Here is a 26,014-nt window from a genome sequence, read left to right as displayed (position 1 = left end):
CCCTGTCCCACTTAGGAAACCTGAACGGAAACCTCTGGAGACTTTGCGTCCCACCCAAGGTTTCCGTGTGGTTCCCGGAGGTTTTTGTCAGTCTCCCTACCTGCTTCCACTACCTGCAATCTCCGGCTACCACCTGCAACCTCCGGGAACCGCACGGAAACCTTGGGTGGGGCGCAAAGTCTCTGGAGGTTTCCGTTCAGGTTTCCTAAGTGGGACAGGGGCTTAACAATACGCCTATGGTTCTATACATTAGTATATGCGGCATTAAAACACAAGGAGTTCTGTAGATAGACACAAAGTGCTGGAGTAACTTAACGAGTCAGCCAACAATTTGGAGAAAAAGGATGGGTGGCGTTTTGGGGAGGAACCCTTCTTTAGACAGGAAGGAATTCGTTATGTTTGCGATTGGTGGGGGGGGGGGGGGAGGTCTGTTCATAACAAATAATTTTTGATATATATCCCATGTGAAAGCGTTCAGATTTATTAAGAAATAGAAATAGAATGAATAGATTGACATCCACCTGACAATTCAACTCAAGGGAATCATTTTCATAAGAAAATGTTAAGAAAATGTGCATCATTCATCAAAGGAGATCTGGAGATATTGAACAACATTTGACCCTATGCTCAGCCACTGCAATACTTGTGATAAAGATGCTCCCATAGAACTCAATGTTATAGATGCATCCAAGTGACCTTTGGAGCCATTTCAGAGGACGGGCCACTTAAATGTGGGTCCGGATTCATGTGGGGAGGCCACTATGGGCAAAGAGAGTCAGTCACTGTCTAATCCTGAGCTGTCCCAGGAGAAGTTCAAGCAAGTGACTCAAAGAGTGCTCATGCTAATAGATTTAAAGAGACATTCTAATAAAATAATGGGGTGGAGGTGTAATTCCAGAGCAATGGTCGAAAAACACTGAAGGTTGCTCCTCAAAGGTGCAAATTAATATTTTTAATTTAGAGGTTGACAAATTCTTGATTAGTAAGGATATCAGGAGTTATGGGGAGAAGGCAGGAGAATGCGGTTGAGTGGGAAAGATAGATCAGCCACGATCGAATGGTGAAGTGGACTTGATTGGCCGAAAGCCTAAATCTATTCCTAGAACTTATGAACTTATGAAATATGCAGCAATTACATTCACAAACCTGTGTTACTGAGGTTTTTTTGTGGCAGTCAACTAGTCAATATGTGAATCTAGTTAACTTCACATATCTTTCCTCATTTGTTAACTTCGCTGCTTCTCACCCCATTGTCACCGGCCGAGGAAGTGCAGCGGTAGAGTTGCTGCCTTACAGCGCTTGCAGCACCGGAGACCCGGGTTCGATCCCGACTATGGGTGCTGTCTGTACAGAGTTTCTACATTCTCCCCGTGATCTGCGTGGGTTTTCGCCGAGATCTTCGGTTTCCTCCCACACTCCAAAGACGTACAGGTATGTAGGTTAATTCGCTTGGTGTATGTGTAAATTGTCCCAAGTGTGTGTAGGATAGTGTAAATGTGCAGGGATCGCAGATCGGTGCAGACTCGGTGGGCGGAAGGGTCTGTTTCCGCGCTGTATCTTAAAACTAAAAAGTATTGCGTGGTTGTCTTGAAGAGACAATGCAGAATGCTTTATTTCAGAACCTACCTCAAATTCCAGGTAGTGTTCCTTCAGTCTGTACTCATCAATTTCCTTGGCTTTGACCTTCTTGTCGGGTGGGTAGGAGCGGTGCTCAGTGAGTTCAGTGGATATCTGCTTCAACTTGGCCTCATGCGACTTCATCTGGTCTTCCTGCGGCAGAGAATTCAATTAGAAAATCATTACACTCATCAAAATAATTGACAAAAAAATTAAAGAACCAGCGTAGGGTGACTGGGTGAAGCTGCTTCATTTCTAATTGCACCTTCTAAAACCATACAATGTTTGATCATTTTAAATACCGAAAATGTGCACAGGGTCTTTTACCTAGAGTAGGGGAATAAAGAACCAAAGGACACAGGTTGAAGGGAAAGATTTACAGCACCTGAGACCCGGGTTCAATCCTGACTACAGGTGCTTGTGTGTGCGGAGTTGCCCGTTCTCCCTGCGACCGCGTGGGCTTTCTCTTGGTGCTCCAGTTTCCTCCTATAGTCCAAATACGTAAAGGTTTGTAGGTTAAATGGCTTTGGTAAATTGTCCCTGGTGTGTAGGATAGTGGTGATAGCAGGGTGATCGCTGGTCAGCGTGGACACGGTTGGCTGAAGGGCCTGTTTCCATGCTGTATCTCTAAAATCTTTAATATACAGTATAGGGAGGCACGGGAATTGCCGTCATTTCGAGTTGAGACCCTGTACACTGTGTCCTTTTGTCCTGTATGCCCAGTATCCTTTTGCCTCCATCTGGCTGCTTGACCCCCGAGCTTCTCTAGCAGTTTGTGTTTTTGCTCCAGATTCCAGCATCCGCAGGCTTTAGACTTCAGACTTTGGAGATACAGCGCAGAAATAGGCTCTTCGGCCCACTGAGTTCATGTTGATCAGCGATCACCCGTACACTAGCGTCATCCTATACGCACTGGGAACAATTTACAATTTACAGAAGCCAATGAACATACAAACCTCTACGTCTTTGGGGTGTGGGACGAAACCGGAGCACCCGGAGTAAAATCACGTGGTCACAGGGAGAACGTACAAACGCCGTACATACAGCACGTAGCCAGGATCGAACCCGGATGTCTGGCGCTGTAAAGCAGCAACTCTATCGCTGTGACACCGTGCCACTCTACTGTCTCTTTGGTCTCCTGGGATAGAACAAGGTTGATGTGGACAAGCTTTTTCCTTTGAGAATAGGGAAGATTCAAACAAGAGGACATGACTTCAGAATTAAGGGACAGAAGTTTAGGGGTAACATGAGGGGGAACTTCTTTACTCAGAGAGTGGTAGCGGTGTGGAATGAGCTTCCAGTGGAAGTGGTGGAGGCAGGTTCGTTGGTATCATTTAAAAATAAATTGGATAGGCATATGGATGAGAAGGGAATGGAGGGTTATGGTATGAGTGCAGGCAGGTGGGACTAAGGGAAAAAAAGTTGTTCGGCACGGACTTGTAGGGCCGAGATGGCCTGTTTCCGTGCTGTAATTGTTATATGGTTATATGGTTAAGGCGGCAAGACTAACTGGACACAGTATTCTAATGAGCAAGCACTGGTTTGATGAACTAAATCGTTCCCTATCTTTGAAATGTGCATTGAAATACACAGAAGTTAACTTATAAAGGCAACTTGCTGTTTTTCATGTTTCTGTGGTTTGGGGTTCAGCCACAGGATTCGACTGGAGATGACTGAGTAGCTCTTCCCTGAATGGATCAGAGAATAGACTGGGATGGATAAGATTGTAACTACATTATATCGGGAAGAGAAGGAATGTTCCCATGAGTGGCGGACTGATGGGTCAGGAGGCAGGAATTTAAATGTTTGGGCCAAATATATAAAGAGAATGTCTTTTTTAAAGACAGATAGTGAATAGAATTCATTGCCTGTAAGTGAGTAGTAAAAGGTAATTGAACAGGGACTTTGGAGAGAATAGTTAGCAAGGCCAGAGGGCAAGAGCGAAGGGGTGGGACTAATAGGAATGCAAAGCTTGGAGCTATCACAGGGTCAAAAGACAGAATGTCCTCCTAACAGAGTTTAGAGAAACAGTGTGGAAAAAGAGTCTTCGCCGCCACACCAAATATGATCACCCATACAATAGTTCTATCCTTGACACTGGTGGGAAAATTTACAGAGGCCAATTAACCTACAAACCTGCACGTCTTTGGAATGTGGGAGGAAACCCAGAGCACCCGGAGAAAACCCACATGGTCATAGTGAGAACGTACACACTCCGTACAGAGAGAACACAAAGTCAGGATTGAACCTGGGTCTCTGGCGCTGTTAGGCAGCAACTCTACCGCTGCGCCACTGTGATTTGAACTTAAACTTGCAAGATGTTTCACAATTCAGCAGGACCTCGAAAAGGCAATATAACACATTCTCACAGTAACCTAACACCTACTTGAAACATTGGAAAGTGCTTCGGGCACCTCTGACCAAGAGGTGTAAAATTATCACCACTTCTGATTTTCCAGCTGCCCTCTTTCCTAAAACAACACTAAGTAAGTGCTCTTCTCCTAACAGCCATAAGTACTTTCTAGGCAGGCCCAACATGTTTGTGCTTCATTATATTTAAAACCTTTGCTAGGCAAACAGCTAGACCTAAGCACTGAAACGCACTAGGATAAGGCAGAGGGTAGTGGTAGAAGAATACTTTTCTGATTGGAAGTCTGTGTCCTGCAATTTACCACGGAGATCGGCGCTGGAACCCCTGATGATATATATTATTGACTTGGATGTGAATGTGGGAAGTATGATTAACAAGTTGAAAACCACACGAAACGGTGGTGCTACAGATAATGGGGAGGGCTGTCCTACAGTGGCATGTACAGTTGGGTAGAGAGCATGGACAGATGCAACTTAAAAACAGGTAGTGCGAGATGATGCTTTTTTTTAAAAATCAAAATGCTTCATGTTCATAAATTCATAAGTTATAGGAGCAGAATTAGGCCATGCCACCCATCGAGTCTGCTCCACCATTCAATCATGGCTGATCTATCTTTCCCTCTCAACTCTATTCTCCTGCCTTCTCCGTATAACTCCTGACACCTTCCTGGATTAGAGGGTTTTAGCTATAAGCAGAGACTGGCATTGTTTTCTCTGGGGCATTGGAGTTGAGAGGATAGAAGTATAGAACATTATGAGAGGCAAAGATACGGTGGGGAATCAGACCTTTTTTTTCCAGGGTGGAAATATCAAAGACTTGAGGGCATAACTTTAAGGTGAGAGGGGCAAAGCTTAAAGGAGATGTGCAAGGCAAGTGTTTGATACCTGGAATGTGCTGCCAGTGGGGTACTGGTGGAGGCAGATACAAGGGTGGCATTTAAGAGACTTTTTGATAGGCAAATGGATATGCAGGGAATTGAGGGCTATTAATCATGTACGGACAGATGAGATTAGTTCACCTTGTCATCATTTTCGGCACAGACATTGCAGGCCAAAGGACTTGTTCCAAAGCTTTTCTTTATTCTAAGTTGAATACATATGGTTATAGATACACAGTAAATGGAAGGTGCTAAGTTATGTTGATTTTATTTTACACACAAAGTGCTGGATTAACCTAGCAGGTCAGGCAGCATCTCTGGAGAACATGGATAGATGGCGTTCTTGTCCTAATGTCAACGCAGGTTGATAGGGTGGTGAAGCCTTCATAAATCGAGGCATAAAATATAAACATTGGCACATTATCTTACAATGTTCCTGAACTCTGGTTAAACTGCACTTAGAGTATTGTGCGCAGGTCTGGTTTCCACTCTATAGGAAGTGGTTGCATTGAAGAGAGTGCAGAGAAGTCACCATGGGATGTCTGGATTGGAGACTTCAGTTATGGAGAGAGATTAAATGGGTTGGGCTTGTTTTCCCTGGATTGGAGGGGGCTGAGAATGAGGTGATTGAGATATATACAATTGTAAAAGGAACAGAAAGGGTAGATGTCCAGAATCTTTCTCCATGGTTAGGATATCAAAAACATAGAGCATTGACTTAAGGTGAGAGTTTAGCTTAGTTTAGAGATACAGCACGGAAACAGGCCCTTCGCCCCACTGGGTCAGCTTCGACCAGCGATCCCCACACACTAACTAGAGACAATTTACAATCTTTACCCAAGCCAATTAACCTACAAACCTGTATGTCGTTGGAGTGTGGGAGGAAACCAGAGCACCCAGAGAAAACCCACGCGGTCACGGGGAGAACGTATAAACTCCATTCAGACAGCACCTGTAGTCAGGATTAAACTCTGGCATTGTAAGGTAGCAACTCGACTGCGGCACCACTGTGCCGCCCCAAGAGGGGGGAGTTTAATCAGAGATTTACGGGGAGAGTTTTTTTTACACGGATAGTAGCTGCTTTCTGGAACACACTGCCAGAGGTGGTGTTGAAATCAGACAAAATAACTCCATTTAAGACACATTTAGTCAGGCACTTAAATAGGCATGGCCCATAAGGATACAGACCTGATGCAGGAAAATGCTATTAGGCTAAATGGGGAATAAGGTCGGTATGAATGTGGTGTTCTGAAGGGCCTGTTTCTGCCCCATGCAACTTTATGATTCGAAAGTGCAAAGCAGTAAAATAAGGGCATGGAAATGCAATTAGGTTAGATGGGAAAAATAGTTGGTATGCATGTGGTGGGCCAACAGCTTGTTTCTGCACCATACAAGGTGCAAAGCAATACAATCAGGGCATGGAAATGCAATAAGGTTAGATGGGGGGAAAAGGTCAGTATGGATGTGGTGGGCTGAAGGGCCTGTTTTTGCCCTGTACAACTCGATGACTAAGATGCAAAGCAATAAAACAAGGGCATGGGAATTCAAGACCAAAATTTAGCCCCAGTGTTTGAAATTATTATTAAATCGGTTCCCATTGTTGTTTTAAGGGCAGCTGGCAGTATCACAGCAGTAGGTGCAATTTGTAATGCAATGCTGGAAAATTCACACATTACGGCATGTCAAGTCATGTTTCCATGGCAACGCCATATGCTGAAGCCTCAGAAGCAGGTAGGATGCAGCCAACAACTCAACTGGTATCTACACTTGGGTAGCAGGATAGCACAAGCTGTCACTAATGGGAGCGGAAGCAACTGGAGCTGAATTACAGCGCTTGCATGAAGTGGCAGGGTACACAATTAGCTGTGTGGAGGGCAGCTGCCATTTCCCAGAGAAGAAAAAAACGGCAGGTCAGAAACAATCAATGCCGGTAAATCCAATGAGGATATCCTGCAGTTATACAGGACCCACAGGGGAATGCACTTGGAATATTGTAATAAAAAGTAGTAAATGCTGGAAACACTTAGCCTCACGCAGAAAATGGAGGAATGTAGATCATTGCGCAGGCAGGCAAGATTAGCATCTTGGCATCATGTGGGCCAAAGGGGCTGTTCCTGTTCTGTACTTTTAGTTTAGTTTAGGTCATGGAAACAGACCCTTCGGCCCACCGAGTCCGCCCGACCAGCTATCAGCCATACACTAGTTCTATCCTACACACTAGGAACAATTTACAGAAGCCAATTAACCTACAAACCTGCACATCTTTGGAGTGTGGGAGGAAACCAGAGCACCCGAGGAAAACCCACGCAGTCACAGAGAGAACGTATAAACTCCATACAGACAGCACCCAGGATCGAACCCGGGTCTCCAACTCTGTAAGGCAGCAACTCTACCGCTGCACTACCGTGCTGCTCTTGTATTGAAATTATAGAGACTTGTAATCCGTACTGTTCTATGTTCTACGTATATTCAACTCTGATGAAGGATTTTCACCTGAACAACTAACTATTTATCTTTGCACAGATGCTGTCTGAGTATTACTAGTATTTTCTAGTTTTATTTCAGATTCTCAACATCTGCGGCATTTTATTTTCAGTAGCCAGAAAAATATGATTGGGTTTGGTCTCCCTACCTAGTGTGGAAGATTCTTGAGATTGAGGTTCACCAAAGAAGATTCACGAGATGGAACCACATGGCAACAGGCCCTTCGGCCCACCGAGTCCACACCGTCCATCGATCACCCATTCACACTAGTTCTATATTATCTCACTCCTGCATCCACTGCTTACACACTAGGGGCAATTTACAAAGGCCAACTAACCCACAAACCTTTCCTTAGCCAGAGGGTGGGGGAACTGGAATTCATTCCCACAGACAGATGTGGAGGCCAAGTCATTGGGTATTTTTAAAGCGGAGATTGATAGGTTCTTGATTAGTAAGGTTACTGGAAGAAAGGGTGGGGAATGGATTTAAGAGAGAAAATAGATCAGCTATGGTCAAATGATGGAGCAGACTCGACGGGTTGAATAGCCTAATTCTGCTCCTAAATCTTACTCGGTCTACTTCAGCCCATAGCCCATGAAGAGTGCTGGAGATGATTTAACACCCAGACTCTTCGTCTGAAACCCTACAGGTTTCAGAAGTTCAAGTGTTTCAGCAGGTAACCTTTTAAAGTTGATGGGGGTTTCTGCCTTCAACACCCTTTCATCCCACCCCAGTCAACCTCTTCGAGTCAACCAGTCTGAAGAAGGGCCTGAAACATCACCTATCCATGTTCTCCACAGATGCTGCCTGACCCACTGAGTTACTCCAGCACTTTGTGCCTTGTCATGCAAACCGGCATCTGCAGTTCCCTGGGTCTTCAACCTCTCCTCATATTTCCGTTCAGCAGTCACGAATCAATAACTGAACATTCATACATCCTACAGTGACTGATTTGCCAAAATAAATTGTCGGCTGGAAACTGGCAGGAAAGGAAAACTTAGTTGATTGTTTTCTTTCAGTACTCTTTGAGTGTTAAAGATGAGAGATTAGTAACTAACACTCGTAATATCAGCAATAAGAGTTACTAAACTATCCTTAGTAACATAGCAAAAAATAGAGCAAATCAGAGAGTGAATCATTCATTACAAAAATGGTAATAGTTAATAAAATCCGGAAATACTCAGCCGATCAGGCAGCATCTGTGGAGACAGGAGGAGAGTTAGCACTTCAGGCTGATGACCTGTCAGATTCCAGCACCTTCAGTTTTGCTGCCTTAATGTATTCTTCATATGATACAGGATTAGTTACAAGCAGCAATATTTGTTTGAGGGATTTAACTTTGGGATTAACAACCATGACTGCATTCACCTTCATGAGGGGTTTGATGAGATGAGGTGATACTTCAGACACACGCTTTTCACGAGGCCAAAAATGAACACGGTTATTCAAAGTGTGGCAGGAGATGTGGAAGATCAGAAATATTTGAAAGGCTTTGGACTTTAGAGATGCAGCGCGGAAACAGGCCCTTCGGCCCACTGAGTCCGCAGCAACCAGCCACCTAGCACTATCCTACACAGCGGGGACAATTTTCAATATTACCAAAACCAATTAACCTACAAATCTGCACGTCTTTGGAGTGTGGGAGGAAAGCGGAGCACCTGGAGAAAACCCACATGGACACAGGGAAAACATGCAAGCTCTGTACAGACAGCACCCATAGTCAGGACCGAACCTGGGTCCCTGGCACTGTAAGTCAGCAACTCTTCCACTGTTCTACCGTGCCACTGTGCCAACTCTACCACTGTTCCACTGTGCCAACTCTACCACTGTTCCACCGTGCCAACTCTACCACTGTTCCACTGTGCCAACTCTACCACTGTTCCACCGTGCCAACTCTACCACTGTTCCACCGTGTCAACTCTACCACTGTTGTACCGTTCCACCTCTACCACTGTTCCACTGTGCCAACTCTACCACTGTTCCACTGTGCCAACTCTACCACTGTTCCACTGTGCCAACTCTACCACTGTTCCACTGTGCCAACTCTACCACTGTTCCACTGTGCCAACTCTACCACTGTGCCAACTCTACCACTGTTCCACCGTGCCAAATCTACCACTGTTCCACCGTGCCAAATCTACCACTGTTCCACCGTGCCAACTCTACCACTGTTCCACCGTGCCACTGTGCCAACTCTACCACTGTTGTACCGTTCCAACTCTACCACTGTTCCACTGTGCCAACTCTACCACTGAGCCATCTCTACCACTGTGCCAAATCTACCACTGTTCCACCGTGCCAACTCTACCACTGTGCCACTGTGCCAACTCTACCACTGTTCCACCGTGCCAACTCTACCACTGTTCCACCGTGTCACTGTGCCAAATCTACCACTGTGCCAAATCTACCACTGTGCCACTGTACCAAATCTACCACTGTGCCAAATCTATCACTGTGCCACTGTGCCAAATCTACCACTGTGCCACTGTACCAAATCTACCACTGTGCCAAATCTATCACTGTGCCACTGTGCCAAATCTACCACTGTGCCAAGTCTACCACTGTGCCACTGTGCCAAATCTACCACTGTGCCAATCTACCACTGTGCCACTGTGCCAAATCTACCACTGTGCCAACTCTACCACTGTGCCAAATCTACCACTGTGCCAACTCTACCACTGTGCCACTGTGCCAACTCTACCACTGTGCCAACTCTACCACTGTGCCAACTCTACCACTGTGCCACTGTGCCAAATCTACCACTGTGCCAACTCTACCACTGTGCCACTGTGCCAACTCTACCACTGTGCCAACTCTACCACTGTGCCACTGTGCCAAATCTACCACTGTGCCACTGTGCCAACTCTACCACTGTGCCAAATCTACCACTGTGCCAAATCTACCACTGTGCCACTGTGCCAAATCTACCACTGTGCCACTGTGCCAACTCTACCACTGTGCCAAATCTACCACTGTGCCAACTCTACCACTGTGCCACTGTGCCAACTCTACCACTGCTCCACACTGTTTCAGGTTGTCTGATTCCATTCACACATCTATTCCATGTTACACCATCACGAACCATGTGCTTGCAACAAGCGTGTCATTATAAACCACAGGAGGTAGAAGGTTGATGAATAGTTGAGTGTTAACAATCAAATGCAACACATTTGAACTAAAACGACTGTAAATGGTTCATGAATGAATTTAAAGAAGAATGGAGAAGGATGATTGAGGAAAAGGAGTCAGCACGTAATTGGAACCACCTTGGGCTGATGACATCACACTCTCAGTCAATTTTTTACTTTTTCCTGATGAATTCCTTATTAGTTATATGCTAGAATAACCTTCAATATTATCTGTCACATAAAGAGAGGCAAACTTGATACATAATAAAGAACCTGCCTGTTCTATGAAACTCTGAAGGATGCTCTTGTTTCCCTCCAGAGTTTACATTCTGCTGCCTTGAATTCAAGACATTTCCCCTCGTTTTACAAATTAAAGTGCGTGATTTATCCTATTTATTAATTAGAGCATGGCCATCAAATGAAATTAAATTATTCTTGCATTGCTTATTGTTACTGATATAAGCACACGGTATTGGGGGTTCAGTATTGATGTGGATAGAGAACTGGCTGGCAGACAGGAAGCAAAGAGTAGGAGTAAACGGGTCCTTTTCACAATGGCAGGCAGTGACTAGTGGGGTACCGCAAGGCTCAGTTCTGGGACCCCAGCTATTTACGATATATATTAATGATTTGGACGAGGGAATTGAATGCAACATCTCCAAGTTTGCGGATGACACGAAGCTGGGGGGCAGTGTTAGCTGTGAGGAGGATGCTAGGAGGCTGCAAGGTGACTTGGATAGGCTGGGTGAGTGGGCAAATGCATGGCAGATGCAGTATAATGTGGATAAATGTGAGGTTATCCACTTTGGTGGCAAAAACAGGAAAGTAGATTATTATCTGAATGGTGGCCGATTAGGAAAGGGGGAGATGCAACGAGACCTGGGTGTCATGGTACACCAGTCATTAAAAGTAGGCATGCAGGTGCAACAGGCAGTGAAGAAGGCGAATGGTATGTTAGCATTCATAGCAAAAGGATTTGAGTATAGGAGCAGGGAGGTTCTACTGCAGTTGTACAGGGTCTTGGTGAGACCACACCTGGAGTATTGCGTACAGTTTTGGTCTCCTAATCTGAGGAAAGACATTCTTGCCATAGAGGGAGTACAGAGAAGGTTCACCAGACTGATTCCTGGGATGTCAGGACTTTCATATGAAGAAAGACTGGATAGACTCGGTTTGTACTCGCTAGAATTTAGAAGATTGAGGGGGGATCTTATAGAAACTTACAAAATTCTTAAGGGGTTGGACAGGCTAGATGCAGGAAGATTGTTCCCGATGTTGGGGAAGTCCAGAACAAGGGGTCACAGTTTAAGGATAAGGGGGAAATCTTTTAGGACCGAGATGAGGAAAACTTTTTTCACACAGAGAGTGGTGAATCTCTGGAATTCTCTCCCGCAGAAGGTAGTTGAGGCCAGTTCATTGGCTATATTTAAGAGGGAGTTAGATGTGGCCCTTGTGGCTAAAGGGATCAGGGGGTATGGAGAGAAGGCAGGTACAGGATACTGAGTTGGATGATCAGCCATGATCATATTGAATGGCGGTGCAGGCTCGAAGGGCCGAATGGCCTACTCCTGCACCTATTTTCTATGTTTCTATATGTTTTTGATTAAATACGATGAAGATTGATGAGATTATTGGGGGAAGAGGCTTGAAGGAACAGACTCCATGCAATTATCAGACAATAAATCAGTGTTCACTTATCAGTCTGTGGGCTCTGACACTCATTATTGCAGTCAAACTCAAAAAACTGTTCATCTGATTTGCTTTTCTGTAACAGTACAGGAAGAGAGGAGACAAATGAATTGCAGTTGCTGGAACCTTACGCAAAACCCAAAGTGCTGGAGGAACACAACAGGCCAGGCAGTATCTATGGAGAGGCGATGTTTCAGGTCGTGACACTTCTTGTCAGCCGTGGCTCACTCTGTGTATTTAAACCTCAATCCAGAGAAACACAGCTGGTAGGGCTGCTACCCCACAGCACCAGTGACCCGGGTTCGATACTGTCGTCAGGTGCTGTCTGTGTGGGGTTTGCACGTTCTCCCTGCGACCTTGTGGTTTTCGTCCACCTGCTCTTGTGTCCTCCTGCATCTCAAAGACGTGTGGGTTTGTTGGTTAATTGGCCTCTGCAAATAGTGTGTAGGGAGTGGATACGAAAGTGGAATAACATAAAACTAGTTTGAACGGTTAGTTGATGGTTAGCGTGACTCAATGGGCCTAAAGGCCTGTTCCCATGCTGTATCTCAAAACTATTCTAAACTAAACTAAAACTGAGCACAAAGTCCTGGGCTGAGGTTTGCCCTTGGTCTCAAAACCAGATCATTTCTGCCCAATTGCAGTGTGTAAATTATGCATAAGAAGCAATTTTTGCAGTCACTTCAGATTAGAGATGAAGGGATCTATGAACCAGTTAGTCTCAACCTGTGCTGAGCGATGCCTGCCTGATGTTAATATAAAGTACAGGGGCTAATTTTCAATGCACTATCCAGGGTGGGCATTTTAAAGCAGGCAGCATCCACTCTTTTCACTGTGATGCATTGGGAGTTAGGAATAAAGGTTACATCCCAAACCAGTGCTGCCAGAACACTTGGTCTTAAAGTAAAAAAATATCGGTATTGCATGTTATCTTAGGCTAAGGTCGGGCGTTTCTGAGATTTGGAAGATGCAAAAGGTCGGCAGAAGGTGTTGACTCCATTTCTTGCTTGAAACAATTTTCTGTTAAAGTCCTGCCTGTTGCACTGGTCTGTTCCTATGAAGATTTGCCCTCATACAGGGGCCAGTTACCCAACATATGCCCCCCCCCCCCCCCCCCATTTGCTGACCAATGGGATCTTTATTGTCACGTGCAAAACTGAAAGAAGTTTTCAGGCACCTATACCTTCTTTCCCTGGCAGGAATGAAATGAGAGCATGGCCAGGGTGGTGTGGGTCACTCATGCTGATGGCTGCCTTTTTAAGGCAGCGGACTACTGTATATCTATATTACTAAAAGTAAGATCTTGACCACTTCCTGTTTTTCTGTTCCATGATTTTTGAAAAATGGCTGCCACTTACGGCTGTGATTTTTGGCCATCTTACTGTCTCCCAGGTTGCCGGTGGTGGTAACTGCTTTGAAATGCTGCACTACAAAGGGTTGTCAGTGGTGGTAACTGCTTTGAAATGCTGCACTGCAAAGGGTTGTCGGTGTTGGTAACTGCTTTGAAATGCTGCACTGCAAATGGTTGTTGGTGGTGGTAACTTGACAACTTCCTGTTTGCACTGTATATTGATTTTAGATAAAACGCTACCACTTACTGCTATGATTTTAGGCCATCTTACTCAGTCCCCCTCCGCTCATCAGGTGCAGAGGATTCTTCCCATCAATGAAAAATAAAAGTGTTATTAGTGTTTAAAAAAATGTTGAGAATCTCTCTCCTGTCAATCACGCCATGAAAGCCACACCCCTTCCGGTGGGAGGGGGAGGGATTATAAAACCCGGAAAATGGGTGTGGCTCAGTCTCTGCAAGATGGGGGAGGTAGAGGTCATGACTCTGTCTGGGCTGTGAATCGACTGAACACACTGTATGTCTACTGAACTGTGAGTGTGGCGTTTATGTGGTGTTTTGTGTGGTTTATGGTAGTTTCACCCTGCTTGAAATGGTACGAAACTGCATTTGAATGTGGTGGCCTTGCACCCTGCATGAAATGGCATTAAACAGCACTAGCATTTGGTGGCCTTGCACCCTGCTTGAAGTGCCATGAAACTGCACTTGAGTATGGTGGACCTGCACCCTTCTTGAAGTGGTAGGAAACTGCACTTGAGTATGGTGGACCTGCACCCTTCTTGAAGTGGTAGGAAACTGCACTTGAGTTTGGTGGACCTGCACCCTTCTTGAAGTGGTAGGAAACTGCACTTGAGTTTGGTGGTCCTGCACTCTGCTTGAAGTGGTGTGAAACTACACTTGAATTTGGTGGCCTTGCACCCTGCTTGAAGTGGTCGGAAACTGCACTTGTATTCGGTGGCCTTGCACCCTGCTTGAAGTGGTAGGAAATTGCACTTGAATTCGGTGGCCTTGCACCCTGCTTGAAGCGGTAGGAAACTGCACCTGAATTTGGTGGCCTTGCACCCTGCTTGAAGTGGTATGAAACTGCAATTGAATTTGGTGGCCTTGTACCCTGCTTGAAGTGGTAAGAAACTGCACTTGAATTTGGTAGCCTTGCACCCTGCTTGAAATGGTAGGAAACTGCATTTGAATTTGGTGGCCTTGCACCCTGCTTGAAATGGAATTTCAAGGAATAGCCGTGAGTCAACTGCTCGCCCACCAGCCGTGAGTGAGCTGCCAGCACATCAGGCTTGAGTGACTGAGCTGTCACCCCATGAATCCATTTGGCCCACAATGTCCATACTATCCCTGGAAACCAGTCCCTGGAAACCCTGCAACTACAATTGCAATTCGCGTACAGAGCGAATAGATCTACAGAGGACGCTGTAGCCACAGCTCTCCATGCTGCACTGTCCCACCTGGAGCAGCGGGGGAGCTACGTGCGGATGCTCTTTGTGGACTACAGCTCTGCCTTTAATACCATCCTTCCCCACAAACTGGTGGACAAACTGGGGGACTTGGGACTTCCACACTCCACCTGCATGTGGATAAACAGCTTCCTGTCGGGTCGCAGCCAGAGAGTCAGAGTGGGCCATCACACATCCACGGCCCTCAGCCTCAGTACCGGCTCTCCACAGGGCTGCGTGCTGAGCCCCCTGCTCTACAACATCTACACACATGACTGCACCCCCGCCCACCACAGCAACACCATTGTCAAATTTGCGGATGACACTACGGTGGTGGGACTCATCTCCGGGGGGGACGAGTACGCCTACCGGGATGAGGTGGAGCAGCTGACAGTGTGGTGAGGAGAAAATAACCTGCTCCTCAACACCTTAAAGACCAAGGAGATAATAATAGACTTCAGGAAGAATAAAACGGACATGGTACCATTAATTATCGGAGGGGACTGTGTGGAGGGGGTGGCGGATTTCCGCTTCCTGGGAATCCATATTGAGGAGGACCTGACGTGGAGCGTGAACACCTCTGCGCTGCTGAAAAAGGTCCAGCAGAGACTGCACTTCCTGAGGGTGCTCAGGAAGAATAACATCACTCAGAGACTGCTGCTGTCCTTTTATCGGTGCTCCATTGAGAGCATCCTAACATACTGTGTATGCGTATGGTACACCAGCTGCACAGCGGCTCAGAGGAAAGCGCTCCAGAGGGCCATTGACAACGCCCAGAGGATTGTCGGCTGCCCTCTCCTTTCCTTGGAGGACTTACACAGTTCCCGCTGCATCAAAAAATCCCAGAGTATTATAAAGGACATTTCCCACCCCGGACACTCCCTGTTTGAACTGTTACCGTCAGGCAGACGGTACAGATCTACAAGGACAAGGACAAACAGACTTAAAAACAGTTTTTACCCCACTGCTATAAAGGCACTAAATGTAGCCGCCAAGGAACGCAGGGGCGATACATACTAAGAGACTGTGAAATCGACAGAAGGATGTAGGGCTGGGTGTTTATGCGTGCTATTTTTATGATATTTATTTTAGTTGTTTATCTTTTTTAAATATTTACCTTGTATGTATCGTTAGCTTTTAGAAATGTTTGAATGGTGCACTGACTGGCTGACATTTTACAATTTCGTTGTACATGGTTCATGTTACAATGACAATAAAGAAACTATTCTATTCTTCTATTCTTCAACCCACAATACCCATACTAGCGCTCCAGAAAGCCCCCCCCCCCCACTGGCCACCAATATTGGAATTGGTGGAGAGGTGGAATAATCCATTGGGGGACCAGCCCTCCCGTGTGAACATGGGACCCAACGGGTCCCACTTAGTCTCGTCCCCTGTTATAACTCTTGCAGATCCTGTCTTCTGTGACGGGTAAGTTACTGGAGGGGATTCGGAGAGACAGGACCTACCAGCATTCCAATACTGATTAGAGGTAGTCAGCACGGAAAATTGTGCCTCACCAATATTTGAAGAGGTCATCTAGAGGACTGATGAGGAAAGAGTGATGGACGTTGTCCACATGGACTTTAGCAAGGTCCTTCACAAGATCCTGCATAGAAGGCTAGTCCAGAAGCCTGGAAGGTTAGGTAACCTGGTTACCTACCTGGAAGGTTACCTGGATCCAAGGTAAGCAAGTCCACTGTATTCAAAAGTGGCTGGGAGGAAGGAGTCAGAGGTGGCACGGTGGCGCAGCGGTGGAGTTGCTGCCTTACAGCGCCAGAGACCCGAGTTTGATCCTGTGGCTACGGAGTTAGTACATTCTCATGTGCAGGTCTTACCTGTGACATCTTGGTTGTGGTGGCTGGCAAAAGTGGGCGGCTGAACCTCTTCTGTGAACCGATAGCAGCTGGAAATGGAGGGGCAGAAAACATGGCCGCCACCAGGTTCATTCTATTTATCCAAGACTCCATCTCCTCAGGGTTCCTGTGAAACAAGGGGCATCCCCAAAATAATTAAAGCAAAATAAAGTGGCAACTGTAAAAGTAAACAACAGCATGCTCTGACAATGCAATTTGAAAGCTTTTATGTAAATATTCTGCTAGCTTCCTTGCCCACATAACACATGTTGGTTAAATATTTGGAGCATAGTCACTGCATGCCCCTTGGTGGTCATCAAAACTTTCATATCCAAGTAAAAAGGTTGTGAGTTTAGGCCTTAATCCAGAGATTGGAGGCTAGAAATCTGGACTGTCACTCCAGCACAGTGGGTGATGAATGGAAGGCCCACATGTGGCTTCCAATAGAGAGGTGAGGTCATTGAATATAGGGACATAGTTCATAAGGAGGTACAGGGACTACTTAAAGGACAAAGAACATTAACAGGAAAAATAATGTTGCGGTAAAACTCTTTTAAAATAACAAAGCAATTAGAGTCATAGGGTCATAGAGTGATACGGTGTGTAAACTGGCTCTTCAGCCCAACTCGCCCACACCAGCCGACAATGTCCCAGCTACACTAGTCCCACTTGCCTGCGCTTGGTCCATATCCCTCCAAACCTGTCCTATCCATGTACCTGTCTAACTGTTTCTTAAATGATGGGATAGTCCCAGCCTCAACTACCTCCTCTGGCAGCTTGTTCCATACACCCACCACCCTTTGTGTGAAAATGTTACCTGTCGTATTCCTATTAAATCTTTTCCCCTTCACCTTGAACCTATGTCCTCTGGTCCTCGATTCCCATACTCTGGGCAAGAGACTCTGTGCATCTACCCAATCTATTCATCTCATGATTTTGTATATCTCTATAAGATCTCCCCTCATCCTCCTGCGTTCCAAGGAATAGAGACCCAACCTACTCAACCTCTCCAGAGAGCTCACACCCTCCAGTTCTGGCAACATCCTTGTAAATCTTTTCTGAACCCTTTTAAGCTTGACAATCTATTTCCTATAACATGAAGCCCAGAACAGAACACAATATTCTAAATGCGGTCTCACCACGTCTTATACAACTGCAACATGACCTCCCAACTTCTCAATACTCTGATCTGACTGATGAAGGTCAAAGTGTCAAAATCCTTTTTGACCACCTTATCTACCTGCGACTCGACCTTCAAGAACCATGCACTTGTACTCCGATCGCTCTGCTCTACAACGCTACCCAGAGGCCTACCATTTACTGTGTAGACCTTGGGCCCTTGTTCAACGTCCCAAAATGCAACACCTCACACTTCTCTCTCTTAACCCTGAGGCACATCACAAGTCACAGGCATCCAGTCTGAGAAGCAACCTTCCACCATCACCCTCTGCTTCCTTCCATGGAGCCAATTTGCTATCCATTCAGCTATCTCTCTTTGGATCCCATGCGATCTAACCTTCCAGAGCAGCCTACCATGCGGAATCTTGTCGAACGCCTTACTGAAGTCCATGTACACAACATCTAGAGCTCTGCCCTAATCAACCTTTTTGGTCACGTCTTCAAAAAAATCTATCAGATTTGTGAGACATGACCTCCCACATACAAAACCATGCTGACTATCCCTAATCAGCCTTTGCCCATCCAAATGCTTGTGTATCCTATCCCTCAGAATACTCACCAGTAACTTACCAACTACAGATGTTAAGCTCACCAGCCTATAGTTCCCAGCATTTTCCCTGCAGCCATTGTTGAAAAGGGGCACAACATTTGGCACCTTCCAGTCTTCCAGCACCTCTCCTGTATTTAAGGACAATTCGTAAATTTCAACCAGGGCTCCCGCAATTTCCTCTCTAGTTTCCTGCAATGTCCTTGGATATATCAGATCAGGCCCAGGAGATTTGTCTGCCTTCAAACACCACAATACCTTCAGTACTTCTTCGACAGTAACACTGACTGCTCTCAAGACACTTCCAGTGACTGCTCCAAGTTCTTCCGTCCTGCTGTCTTTCTCCTCGGTATTATAAGAAAAAGATAAATACATGAGGGGTAATCTCATGTAGGTCTATAAGATCATGAGGGGAATAGATTGGGTAGATGCACAATCTTTTACCCAGAATAGGGGAATCAAGAATCATAGGACATAGGTTCAAGGTGAATGGGGAAAAATTTAACAGGAACCTGAGGGGCAACTTTTTCACACACAGGGTGGTAGGATGAGCTGCCAGAGGTACTATGAAATATAACAGGTTTGAAAATACATTTGGACAGGTATATAGATATGAGAGGTTTAGAGGGATATGGGCCAAACACGGGTAGGGGAAACTAATGTAGATGGGGCATGTTTGTCGGCATGGGCTAGTGGGGCCAAAGGGTCAGTTTCCATGCTGTGTGACACCACAACATGTTTGGTGGGGATGTAATTAATGGGGACACAGTGTGCAGTCTCACTTCTTCTCCCTGTCCAAGCACACAGATGCTTACAAGATGCATATCTATAAAGCAACAGAGATGAGCCAAGGTGGAAATACATGCGTGTATGCATTCACGCGTGCACGTACACAAACACATACATACAAACTCTGACTTCATAAATGGATGATTCAGAAGGTTCTTTTACAGGCTAGTATGTTTTATCAATCCCACGCCTCGGTCCCACAACCCCCAATATTCCACCAACATCACGCACTGTGCCTGGAAAAGGAAGACTCTCCAGTCGGCGGTCTTCAGCTTGAACACGTTGGGCCGCTTCTCGTACTCGGTGGCTTTAATCGCCAACATGTGGTGGATGCTGACTGCGTTCTTTAAGTCGTCTTCAGACAGATTTTTCTCTGGCTTGTATTCATCCTTTGGGAGGAAACGTGAAAAGTGAGGGAGTCAGCGGCTTTTCCTCAGATGCTTGGTTGAGACAAACACACGGAGGTGGGGCAGCGGTAGAGTTGCCTCCTTCCAGCGCCTGAGACCCCGGTTCGATCCTGACTACAGGTTCTCTCTGTATGGAGTTTGCAAGTTCTCCCTGTGCTTACCTGGATTTTACCCGGGTGCTCCAGTTTCCTCCCACACCCCAAAGACGTACAGGTTTGTAGGTTAATTAGGTGTCGGTAAAACATTTTAAGTGTCTCTAGTGTGTAGGATAGTTCTAGTGTACAGGGATCGCTGGTTGGTGCGGACTCGGTGGGTCGAAAGGCCTGTTTCCTTGCTGTACCTCTAAACTAGAACTAAATGAAACTAAACTAAAGTTAGTCTGAAGATAAGATGGCTGGGGTCTGTGCTGTGGACACCAGTGAGTCTCTTCATCCGACCAGCTCACTCTCCTACCGTAGTTTCATTAACATGTAAATCCCTGATGCTGTCTCTGTACTGTGAGTTTCCATCATAGTAATCCACATTCCCTGGATCACAAGTGGTGTGGCATTGGAGACAGGCTATCCATACATGCAATTTTCCCTGTAGTGTAGGAGGCTGAGGGGTGATCTCATACAGGAACATAACATGTTAAGAGGCATAGATAAGATGAATGGTCACATGCTAAGAGGCATAGATAAGATGAATGGTCACTATAGGAATCCATAGCTAAAGGGCACAGGTTTAAGGTGAGAGGCAAAAGATTTTTGAATAACCCGAGGCGTACTTTCTTCATACAGAGGGTGGTGCAAAATCTGTGTCTGGAATTTCGTTGATCACATTAATCATTGAGAAAACAAGGAAATGATGGAGCATGCTCATAGAGTCAGTGTGGAAACAGGCTCTTCGGCTCAACTTACCCACGCCGATCAACATGCTCCATCTACACTAGTCCCACCTGTTTCTTAAACGTCGCCACAGTACCTGTTCCAGCAGCTCTTTCCATAAACCCAATGCACTTTGTGTAAAAAATGTTACTCCTCAGGTTCCTATTAAATCTTTCCTCCCCCCTCCCCACCTTACACCTATGTCCTATGGTTTTCCATTCCCCTACTCTGGACCAAAGAACCTGCAAATTGACCCAGTCTTTTCCTCTCATGATTTTATACACCTCTATAAGATCACCCCTCATCCTCCTGTGCTCCAAGGAATGAAGTTCTAATTTGCTCTACATGTCCCTATAGCTGAAGCCCTCGAGTAGCGGCAGCATCCTGGTAAATGTTCTCTGCACCCTTTCCATCAAGTCTACTCCACCATTCAATCATCTTACCCTTCCAACCCCATTCTCCTGCCTTCTCACCATAACCCCTGACACCAGTACTAATCAAGAATCTGTCAATCTCTATCGCAGCATGATGCGCTGACAACAACCTGGCCCTTAACTCCAAGAAGACCAAGGAGCTCATTGTAGACTTCAGGAAGTCTAGGGATGGCACGCACGCCCCCATCCACATTAACGGGACGGAGGTGGAACGTGTCTCCAGCTTCAGGTTCCTGGGGGTCAACATCCCCGATGACCTCTCTTGGACCCACAATACCTCAACTCTGGTCAAGAAGGCTCACCAGCGTCTCTTCTTCCTGAGGAGACTGAAGAAGGTCCATCTGTCTCCTCAGATTCTGGATAACTTCTACCGCTGCACCATCGAGAGCATCCTTACCAACTGTATCACAGTATGGTATGGCAACTGCTCTGTTTCCGACCGGAAAGCACTGCAGAGGGTGGTGAAAACTGCCCAACGCATCACTGGTTCCTCGCTCCCCTCCATTGAGTCTGTCCAAAGCAAGCGTTGTCTGCGAAGGGCGCTCAGCATCGCCAAGGACCGCTCTCACCCCAACCATGGACTGTTTACCCTCCTACCATATGGGAGGCGCTACAGGTCTCTCTGTTGCCGGACCAGCAGGTCCAGGAACAGCTTCTTCCCTGCGGCTGTCACACTACTCAACACTGTACCTCGGTGACAGCCAATCACCCCCCCCCCCGGACACTCCTCCCACAGGAAAAAGAAGTCTATGACTGTATGCATGTAAATAGATTTATTTATTGAAATCATATTCTATGGCGCTCTTCCAGGGAGATGCTAACTGCATTTCGTTGTCTATGTACTGTACACCGACAATGACAATTAAAGTTGAATCTGAATCTAAGAGAGCCACCGGGTGGCACCTTACATGGCAGTCTCGTCTCTTTTCTTCTTTTGCTGTTTTGGTCTGTGTTTACTTGTATGTTTTTAGAGTACTTTTAGTTTTTTTATTATGTGTGGCTGGGGGGTTCGGTGAAACCATTTTTTATCTCTTTCCTCGGCGGAGATGCGACTTTTATCATCGTATCTCCGTCTGCACTGCGGCTTTAACATCGTGGAGCTGGCGATCCCCTTGTTAGGGATCGACTGAGGGAGCTCCAACTGCAGGAGCTTCGACATGCCCCGATAGTGGGAGCTTCGATCGCCCCAATGCGAGAGCTTCGATCACTGACTGTGGGAGCTTTGATCACCCCGACGGCAGGAAGAGGAAAGAAGGTATAAGTTATTTGCCTTCCATCACAGTGGGGAATGTGAGGTCGCCAAAAAAACAAGATGGACGTGCTGCCTGCAGTAGCGAGGACTTGGAGGGAGTGCCGTGAGTACAGTGACCTCGATGTTTTGCATGGACATGGCTCCATGAGGACGGCCCGGAGTCTAGTGCGAGTGTGGACGGCTTTCTGACTGGTTGGGTTGACAAGGACTGAAGAGAGAGTGACAGCGGTCGGTACAAATCTGGTCACATCACGGTGAAGGAGCGTGTGTGATATTGAACTGATGGCTGTGGGTCTCCGCTTATGCTTTGTGCCCTGGTGATTCTCACACACTGTTGTGGTGGCTGGTGAAGTCTATGTTTAATTTTTATGCGGTTATGTATCTTGTTGTTTTTTTTGCATGACTGTTGGCTAATCAAATTCCTTGTATGTTTACATACTTGGCTAATAAATTAATTATAATTACAAAAATATCCATTGACTTGACTTCCACAGCCGTCTGTGGCAATGAATTCCACAGATTCACCACCGTCTGAATAAAGAAATCCCTCCTCATTTCCTTTCTAAAGGTACATCCTTTTATTCTGAGGCTATGGCCTCTGGTCCTAGAATCTCCCACTGGTGGAAACATCCTCTCCACAACTAATCTATCCAGGCCTAAACAATAGTGACCTAAACAATGCAACGATGAGAGGTGTCCAATTTAATGAAATTCACCCCGCAAATCGCTGACCCTACTGCACACCCAAGGAGGCTGCCCTGCCCCTTACAGAGAAGGATGGATAAAAATAATCTGATGTTGAGCTACCTCCAGAACCAAAGCAAGAGTGAGAATAAAAAGTGCCTGTGGAGACTTAAGGATGTGAACTGATTGCCAAATGTATCCACGTCCAACCACACAAACACTAACCTCTAGCAGACCTTTGCAGTTAGCTGGCTTGCTTTCACAGTGCTATCTTTTCAATGCACGATATTAAATGGAAAAACAACTTTTGTCTCTGTGGATTCAGAGCAAGAGTCTACATGCTTACACTTCAACCTGCTAAATGGCATAGTTAAAAATATTCAACCCAAACCATATCCTCCAGAGAAAATAGCACAACCACAGGAGTTGGTTCCATCAATAATTAATAAGATTTGACAAATCTAGCGGGCGACTGTATAGTTAGCGCAACTTTGTCAATTAAGTCTCTCTCTCTAGTTAACGCAACATTGCCTTGCACCACCTGTCCTCCCAATCCATGAAGAACACACACACAATCATCTGGATGGCCCTGAATGTCAGCAGCAAAACAATTGCAACTCTTATTTCTGCCACGAGTCCGATTCGAAATTTGACCGACAGTATATCGGAAAAGAAATCATAAGAAATTGCAGGCTATCCAGGCAGTGGAAAGACTATGCATGATTACAATCAAGCCTTTCACAGTGTACAGATACAGGATAAAGGTAATAGCATACAGCAAAGTTGAAGTGAGAAATGCTGCTGTTGGAGTAGAGGTTTAAAAGAGTGGAGAGATGTAAAGAGTGATGGCAACTCATATGATCATAAGTGATAGGAGTAGAATTAAGCCATTTGCCCCATCAAATCTACTCTGCCATTCAATCATGGGTGATCTATCTCTCCGTCCCAACCCCATTCTCCTGCCTTCTCCCCATAACCTCTGACACCCGTACAAATCAAAAATCTATTTATCTCGGCCTTATAAATATCCACTGACTTGCGTCTACAGCCTTCTGTGGCAAAGAATTCCACAGATTCACCACCCTCTGACTAAATAAATTTCTCCTCATCACCCTCCTAAAAGAACATCTTTTAATTCTGAGGCTATGACCTCTAGTCCTAGACTCTCCCAATGGTGGAAACATCCTCTCCACATCCACTCTATCCAAGCCTTTCACTATTCTGTAGGTTTCAATGAGGTCCCCCCTCATTCTTCTAAACTCCAGCGTGTAGAGGCCCAGTGCCGACAAACGCCCATCATAGGTTAACCTACCCATTCCTGGGATCATTCTTGTAAACCTCCACTGGACCCTCTGCAGGGCCAGCACACCCTTCCTACTGGTGGGCGGCGCGACTTTCGTCAGCAGCGGCCTCTGCAGTCCGTCTGCGTTTTTATTATTTTATGTCTATGTTTTTATGTAGTTTTTGTTATTTTTTGTTGGGGTATGTGTGTGGGGGGGGTGGGGTGGTGTGGGGGGGAGGGGGTAACTTTTAAATCTCTCCCTGCACGGGAGACCCGACCTTTTCTTTGTCGGGTCTCCGTTGTCGTTGGGGCTGCAACGAGGAGCGGCCTCCAACAGGAAGACCGGGGGCTGTGGTGCCGACTACTCACCTCACCGTCGCGGAGCTGGCCGAGTCCAGAGCGGGTGGAGCTGTGGTGGACGCTGCTGCGGCCCGACCTCCGGAGATTCGGTGGCTGCAACTGCGGGTTTGGCGGACAGTGACACCGGGAGCCCGCGGGTCCCTGGAGGGAGACCGCTTTTCGGGGCTTCCGCAACGGCGACTTCTCCCGCCCGAGTTGCGGGGTTGAAGAGCTCCTGGAGCGGGGCCTTACACCATCGCCCCGCACGGCTTGGAGTGGCCGCGGGACTGCGAGCGCACGCCGGGGGCTCTAACACCAAGACCCGGTGCGCGACCTTGCATCACCCGGCGTGGCTTTAATGGCCGCGGGACAATCGCCATCGCCCGCCGGGGGCTTTGACTTTGACTCTGACATCGGGGGGGAGAGTGCAGTGGAGAGATAAGTTTTTTTGGCCTTCCATCACAGCAATGTGATGGATGTTTATGTAAATTATGTTGTGTCTTGGGTCTATTTGTTTGTAATGTATGGCTGTAGAAACGACATTTCGTTTGGACCTCAAGGGGTCCAAATGACAATAAATTGAATTGAATTGAATTGAATTGAATATTGTGCCCATAATTTATCACCCAATACTCCAAATGTGGCCTGACCAGCGCCTTATAGAGCCTCAGCATTACATCCCTGTTTTTCGATAGACGTGAAATAAATGCTAGCATTGAGTTTGCTTTCTTTACTACCGATTCGTATTGCAGATTAACTTTTTTGGGAATCCTGCACCAGCACTCCCAAGTCCCTTTGCACCTCCAATTTCTGGATTCTCTCCCCATTTAGAAAATAGTCAACGCCTTTATTCCTACTTCCAAAACGCATGACTCCAAACAGATCTGCTTCTGGGCCCAACACGCAGAGTGGCCTGGCTTGGGCGCCATCTTAGTACAGCAGAGGGGAATTGAGCTCAATCATTATTACAGTGAGTTGTTATGAGCTGGAGCAGACTGCCTGAAAGGGTGTTGAATTCAGATTTAATAATAGGACAGCAGAGAATCACAGCTGATAGAGCTGTTGTCTCACAGAGCCAGAGACCAGGTTTGATCCTCAAATCATGACAACTGGAGAGAGTCGATGGCACGGAAAGACGGCACCCGGGAAAGGCTGGGTTAGCACCCCAGTCTGTGTCTTTTGTGAGAAAGTCACCCAATAAAGCTACAGAAAGGCCTAATGAACCACCGTCGCCTAAAAATCCATCAGGCGAGAATGAAATGCTCGGGGAAGGAGAAAGAGGTACAGCGCACAGGCCTTGAACCTGGTGAGATGCAGGAGGAGCCCGGCCAGGACTCACCCCACAGAGCCCAGTCCCTCCATGCACTAGAGTCTCCCAACCCCTTGCAGAGTAGTTATTAAGATGGCTGATCCGTGGGCA

At 46.4% G+C, this 26,014-nt stretch overlaps 1 protein-coding gene across 12 annotated transcripts in view; it reads right to left on the bottom strand.

The window, feature by feature from the left end:
- psd3 (pleckstrin and Sec7 domain containing 3) overlaps window positions 1-26,014 on the bottom strand; it is a 480,227-nt gene that overhangs the window by 12,036 nt on the left and 442,177 nt on the right. For all 12 annotated transcript variants that reach the window (XM_033021839.1, XM_033021856.1, XM_033021848.1 and 9 more), the window contains 3 exons: window positions 19,562-19,719; window positions 16,798-16,942; window positions 1,627-1,770 (listed from right to left, as the gene is read on the bottom strand). In XM_033021839.1, the coding sequence (XP_032877730.1) occupies window positions 1,627-1,770; window positions 16,798-16,942; window positions 19,562-19,719 (447 nt within the window). The remainder of the gene's footprint in view (window positions 1-1,626; window positions 1,771-16,797; window positions 16,943-19,561; window positions 19,720-26,014) is intronic.

Source organism: Amblyraja radiata, chromosome 1 (assembly GCF_010909765.2).
Source record: "Amblyraja radiata isolate CabotCenter1 chromosome 1, sAmbRad1.1.pri, whole genome shotgun sequence".
Taxonomy (NCBI): Eukaryota; Metazoa; Chordata; class Chondrichthyes; order Rajiformes; family Rajidae; genus Amblyraja; species Amblyraja radiata.
The sequence above is the reverse complement of the archived record's forward strand: the minus strand, read 5'-3'. Positions and strand labels throughout refer to the sequence as shown.